Source organism: Scardinius erythrophthalmus, assembly GCF_964197995.2.
Source record: "Scardinius erythrophthalmus genome assembly, chromosome: 14".
Lineage (NCBI taxonomy): Eukaryota > Metazoa > Chordata > Actinopteri > Cypriniformes > Leuciscidae > Scardinius > Scardinius erythrophthalmus.
The window spans coordinates 6,410,114-6,416,352 of NC_138234.1; the positions used below are offsets into that span (position 1 = coordinate 6,410,114).

Genomic DNA, 6,239 nt, shown 5'->3' on the forward strand with positions numbered 1-6,239 from the left:
GTCTTTCCCTCTAAAAAAGTGAAAACAAAGATCAGACTTGGATCAGCTGGCACAAACAAAGGGGGAGTCATGGTCGGGTGATGGCAGATAGTTTCCCCTTCTGCTCTTCTGCACGTACAGAAGATGGGTCTGCCAATAAGCCTTTGCCTCTAATGAACACTGAGGCGTACAAATTTGTCTCCCAAACCAATCATTTCTGTCCCCTGTCCCTTCCTTTGTGATCAAAATGTGGGATTGCTCGAAATGAAATCAGCTCCCTGTGTGAGAGGTCTTTTCCGACAATTGACCACATTTATCTTCTATGTCAACCCAAAACATTTGGACCAGTCCTTAAGGAGGAAGTGTGAATTTGCAGACAGAGGTCATGTGATGCTAAACACACCCTCATATTCACATTTCAGTAACTCTGGTTCTAGAAACCATTTCAAAACCAATTAAACTTGTTAGGACAGTTAAACATGCCATTGTGCGCTTTATGTAATACATATATGGAACAGAATTGTGAAGCAAAATTTTTCTTCATTCAGATTGAACAGCTGCTGGTTTTCTTGGAAGCTTTTTTTTTTTTTTTTTTTTTTTTTTACATCCAGTTGCAAAAATAAAATAAATAAATGGCACACAATTCAATTAGCGCCATTTCGGTGCCCCAACATTTTCTGAACTGAAGAACAAGATAACCATCCAATACAAGAAACATGGTTCTTGTTTAACCTTCAGTACCAATTAGTAACCAAGAAACATGAAGGCCCACGGTCAAAGAGAGATGTACACTGTCTTAGCACATGGGTTGCCAGGTTTTGTCCATGGACTGGATGTGTTCCTTCGCTTTCATTCTCAGAGCAGCGATGCTTGAACTGCGCTGATCTACGTCCTCCAGAGGGTATTTGTCAGTGAAGGGAGGAGGGCATTGGTATGGAGGTGGTGCCATGGACTGCATGCTTTGGGCCATGGATTGGGTTGGGCTGAGGAAACCGTGACTTGGATAGCCCGCTTGCAATCCTTGTGTGGGACCCATGAACCCCGGGATGCTGTGCACTGGAGTGGCACTGGATAGAGGGGATGTCAGCCAAGGGTCAAGGGGAAGCGAGTTGTTCATGGGGCCCATGGTGGTGTGCATGGGCGGGCGGTTGAAGGAGAGCATGGGAGAGTCATGGAGCTTCATGGTGCTGGCGTCTATTTTCTCCTGTCGCCTCCATTTGGCTCTGCGATTCTGAAACCAAACCTGGACAAAAACAGATTTAAATAATCAGTTGTGGTAGTGCTATGCCAATAAAATGGTGTTCCACAGAAAGCATCCGTGCAAAACAATTTTTTTCCCAAACTTAGTGGGAAACAACCAAAGTTTGATTTATAAACTGATCATGTTTAGAAACGTTACTGAAAAGACCAGTTGAGATCAGCATGAATGTTGTTTAGTGTTGCTTTGCAGCTTGGTCTTTCCCAATGAAGCTGCTTGACCATGATGGCCTTGCAGGATAATCTGGCTCTTGTTGCGTAAAGTGACCAATTAATGTGACCTTTCTAGTTAAGAAGTTAAAGCAAGTTGGTCAGCAAGACTGTGGTTGTGCACCTAGGTGAGGATAAACCAGAACACCAGCATTTCATGCGGAAACGCATATGTTTCCGAAACACAACTAGAGACAAGGTATAACCTCCTCTGAAACGGATCTTTTTAATTTCACAAAATGATTCAAACACACCTGAACTCGAACTTCAGGTAGGTTGACTTTCATGGCTAGCTCCTCTCTGCTGTAAACATCAGGGTAGTGGGACTTCTCGAAGGCTCGCTCAAGCTCGTGGAGCTGGTAGGTCGTGAAAGTGGTGCGGTTGCGTCGGTGCTTTTTCTTGGGCTGCTCCCCGTCGGCCGAGTCCGGAGACTTGCTGTTACTCTCAATGGACTTCCGCAGGTCGCCCAACTCCCCGTCACACTTGTTGGAGAATATATCAGCATCTAAAGCCACAGGTGACACAAGGACAAAAGACATGACTTGACAGTCCACGTCAGACTTTCACATGATTTTCAGACAGATACGAACTTAGTGCATGAAACATTCCCACTTGAGCAATTTCACATTGCAATAAAATTGAGTAGTGACAAGATGACTAATATGATCTCAGTTATTTACGGATAGTGACTACATGTAAATTCATTACTGATATGGTATTTCCAAAACTGAGATCCTAATCCCATAATACTCCTGGCCAAAAGCTCTTGTAATACACAGACTTGGACTAGAGCAGTTTTATTGTCACCGGTGGTAGGCATAGCTTTCACTGAGGATCTCCCGTCCCGTAATCCAAGTAGAACAGATGTAGCCTGTTAATTCTCCTGATGGTTTCCCCACAGACCAGGTCCTAATCTACCTAAAGGCTTCATTTGATTCTACCCCCATGTCCTCAACATAAGGTCGCATTTCTAGGAAAAGCTTTATCTTGGTGAACTTTAGAGGCACACTTGCAGTTGGAAAGCTAATTCAATTAAAAGCTGGTCGTCAGGACATGTGAACTCGTCTACTGTGCTCACTCTGCCTTACAAGATGTTGTTGGCATACTCTCTAAGTACTACTGTCTGAACACGTGCTAAACAAGGGAACAAAACTGCAGTTTTGTGGTGTACATGCAAGCCAAGTAGTAGAAGCTCTGAACATTAAATTGGTGATGGAATCAAGTAGCTTAACTATTTGTGCATAATGCTAGCAATGCTGAAGTTACGGAAATGCCCCAAGGTGGAATCTGCAGACTTTTTTCACATGGTCAGTGCTGAAAATCTGCAGAAATCTGCGAAATGGATTTTTTTTTTTTTTAAAGAAAGTAAAATGTGCTAAACAATGATAAATAGCATTACACTCTTATTTGTTAGCTGCAAGCAGAATCAGATTTGCCTAAATATATTTTTAAAAGCATTGGAGTGAGGATTTTTTTTTTAAACGCATGACTGTATGTGGAAATCTGCAGAACATTTTGCAGAGTTCTGTGCAGATTCCCTGTGAGCCTGGTCATGGGTTCGTTTCCCAAGGAGCATATACTGCTTACACGTGCACTGCAAGTGAACAGAAAATGTAAATATCCTTGCTTGACTAGTAGCTCAAATGCTACAGGTTTAATCCCAGATAAGATCAACCAAGAACTGGACAGTGAAGAGACCCTCTATCATCATTGTGTCCTTGAGTAGGACACTTAACCGCAGGTTTAAGCTTCCCGGGGTGACAGTCCTTGCAATCAATGCACATTAAGTCCACACTTTAGGAAAAGTGTATGCTAATGAACATAGCCTTTCTGACTGCCTGAATGCACTTTCACTTTAGGTTATCTAGAGTGGTTAACACTCCTCAAAACATTGATTACAAGAAAACAAAGCATTAAAACACCACTCACTGTGGCAACATTAGAAGGACAGGGTTTAATTATCAGGCAAGAACAAATGTTCTGGGTTAGCCAAGCTAGCATCATTAACAGGCAATAGACTGAACTTGCACAATGGTAGTGGGTCAATCCTGGTTCAAGGATCACCACACTGCCTGTCAGACTCAAGACATCCCAATAAAAAAGCTCAGACTTGCTGGCAACTCCTGTCAAATGAGGACAATCGATCTCAAAGGCCCAAACCATTCAAAAGGAACTTGTCTCTTCTGAGTCACGATAACAGACAATTCAACTCTGGGTCATGCGAGAGATTCTCTCATCACAGGACTAAGAAGCATGATGGATTATGAGCCCAATGGAAAAAAAAAATTGGGACAGAATGGAAAAATGATTATGTCGGCATGCACAGTTGTGCAATCTTGTTTAAGATAGAAGAAGATTATGGGAATTCCACAAGGGGATGAGAACCAGTGATGAGCCCCCTTGCCAAATGATTTCCAGGTTTGAAAAGGCCTTGTAAAGTGAAAATGCGATTGCTCTGTCATATTTGGTCTCAGTTAGGTCTGGCATTTTACCACAGCCAGAAACGTCCCATAAAACACAAGATCTGTTTAATATCGCAAGTGCTTCTCCTAAAAACCAATGAGATTGAAATCAAGACAAATGGACGTCTCCTGCTTCCCGTTAGGCAATCGGTGATCAAAAGAAATCTCAACCTCATAAGATTCTTCCAAGACCAAATTATCAGAGCTATAATCTTGTTGCATGCCAAACAATCTTCTTCCTTTATACAAGTAATTTTTGGTGATCTGAGGTGAATCATCTCCTGCACAATAAAAGAAAAACTAAGTCAAAATATAGAATGCCTATCGATCTATATAGTGTCCATCTTTCTACAAACGAGTTAATGGACACTATGAATGGCATAGTAACAAAATCTATCTAGGGTTGGTTTTGTAAGTTACGTGAAAGACATGTCAGACTTTCGTTTAGGTCTGTTACACTTGATGCTAATGCCCTGGCCCATTGCCACTGTCGCCTTGAAATCAACAGGAAGTCTTAGCATAAGAACTTGGTTTGTGTCAGTCTCTGGGTTTAGTAATAGTGTGTCTTAGTGTTATAACCATCACAGGATGCTTGTTAGGGAGTAATTGCACTTGATATGTAAAGCAATAAACACCATTTATGGCTCAACAACACTCTAGTTTCATCCATGTAGGACTCACCATGAAACGCAGGTTGCTCTGAGTCGTCCCTGAGGCTTGGCAGGTGCCCATAGTGATGTGAATCTTGCTTCCCTGGATCTCCAAGACTATCCCCTCTAACTCTGTGTGCTACAGCATTGCCTCCAGGGTTGAGCAAAGGGTCCTGGTCCTTGTTGAAGCCCAGGATGACATCTATGCTGTGGACACGGGTGCCCATCGCCGCACCCCCTGCTTTGACCATCTCGTGGAAGTTACTGGGTGAAAGACAGCTGTCATCCACCATGTTCATGGTGTCCAGTGACAAATGCATTCGAATGCTGGAATGAGGACGTCCAACTGATAAAACTACTTGATCTGATGGAGGAATCCAAAACGCACTGGTTTTACCTTGTTTGACACATCAAAAAGAGACTAAAATCAACAAGTGCACTAAATAAGGCATTTCAGGTCAATTTCTTCATTAATATTACTTTTATTGATGTGGTCCCAATTAATATTTATATACTCTGCAAAAAAAGATACGTCCTTTCACTTTCAGCAGTTTTTTCCCCCAGCAAATTTCTTAATGTGTAAATATTTGAGTGAACAAAAAGATTCAACAACTTATTAATATAAATATATCACAGCATACAACAACAAACAATATACTGAAGTATCTACATTCAAATAATGTTTTTTTATTAACATTAACATAACATTTATGTTTGTTTATAATATATTGATAATCTGACAAATGCAAAATTAATAACTTTTCTCCAATAAACCTAAATACATATTTTAGATTCAAATAGCAAAGTGTAATTGAGTTTATATAGTAAAACGCCATTTTTAAAATTGTTAATAAATATTTTCCATCAAAATTAAATATTTATTAAATAAATGTATTATATAATAATATTCATTGTAATGTATGTACACGTGGGTATTATAACTTACATTTTTAAAAGTACATGTATATTACAGCATATATAAACGTTATATTCTATTATCAAAACACAAGAAGAAAGTTTCCTCAGGACAGAGTGACCGCGGTACGGGACATACCTCTGACACGAGATGCTCCCTGCGCTCTCCGTCTCCAGTCTGACCCACATCCACCTGTTTCTGCCTGCAGCGGGTCACATACGGGTGATGAACACGCCTCCGTCTGCTACTGTACGTCCCAACCCACCTCGATCGCTCTCACTTTAAGCATGAAAACATATACGAATGCACAGAAGTTCTCCAGTGGATTCCGCTGGACAGAGAACTGGTGTGTGTGTGCGTGTGTGTGTCTCTTCAGGAGGGAAATAATAGCAAGGGATTACAGGAGCTCATTAATTGGGACTCTTCCCCCTTAAGAATGATTGACAGACGGTTTCTGCTCAAGTAATTGCTCTAAATGGAGCTTGAATTCACCCCACAGGAGGAGGGCAACACTAATGAAGCCGTTTCTCCTTGCTTTACAAAATTCAATTGTTTTAAAGACAAAAGGATGAACTGAAAGTTTTCACTGATGCCTGTAGTAAAGTAAAAGATTGTTAATTGGAAAGCATTCATTGACAATTATATTTTTTATAGAATATAACTAATGTGTTAACTAATATAACTTAACTAATGTTTAAATTAGATTAAATATTGTCATTATTTTATCAAATATTAATACATTTTCAATTATTATAATATTACATT

At 40.5% G+C, this 6,239-nt stretch overlaps 1 protein-coding gene across 1 annotated transcript; it reads right to left on the minus strand.

Moving 5' to 3' along the window:
- Positions 1 to 582: 582 nt before the first annotated feature.
- rx1 (retinal homeobox gene 1) lies at positions 583 to 5,753 on the minus strand. Its single transcript, XM_081383976.1, has 4 exons — positions 5,613 to 5,753; positions 4,590 to 4,955; positions 1,701 to 1,951; positions 583 to 1,222 (listed from the first exon to the last, which is right to left on the minus strand). Exons 2-4 carry the CDS (start codon positions 4,876 to 4,878, stop codon positions 776 to 778), a joined length of 987 nt encoding a protein of 328 aa, XP_081240102.1. The 5' UTR covers positions 4,879 to 4,955; positions 5,613 to 5,753; the 3' UTR covers positions 583 to 775.
- Positions 5,754 to 6,239: the final 486 nt, after the last annotated feature.

What these genes read in the sequence shown, in the direction of transcription:
- rx1 (XM_081383976.1), bottom strand. Translation starts at nt 4,878, where the DNA reads ATGCATTTGTCACTGGACACCATGAACATGGTGGATGACAGCTGTCTT. An exon ending in AGAGCAACCTGCGTTTCATG is followed by an intron (nt 1,952 to 4,589) that starts GTGAGTCCTACA and finishes CTGTGGCTTTAG; the next exon opens with ATGCTGATATATTCTCCAAC. An exon ending in TACCTGAAGTTCGAGTTCAG is followed by an intron (nt 1,223 to 1,700) that starts GTGTGTTTGAAT and finishes GTTTTTGTCCAG; the next exon opens with GTTTGGTTTCAGAATCGCAG.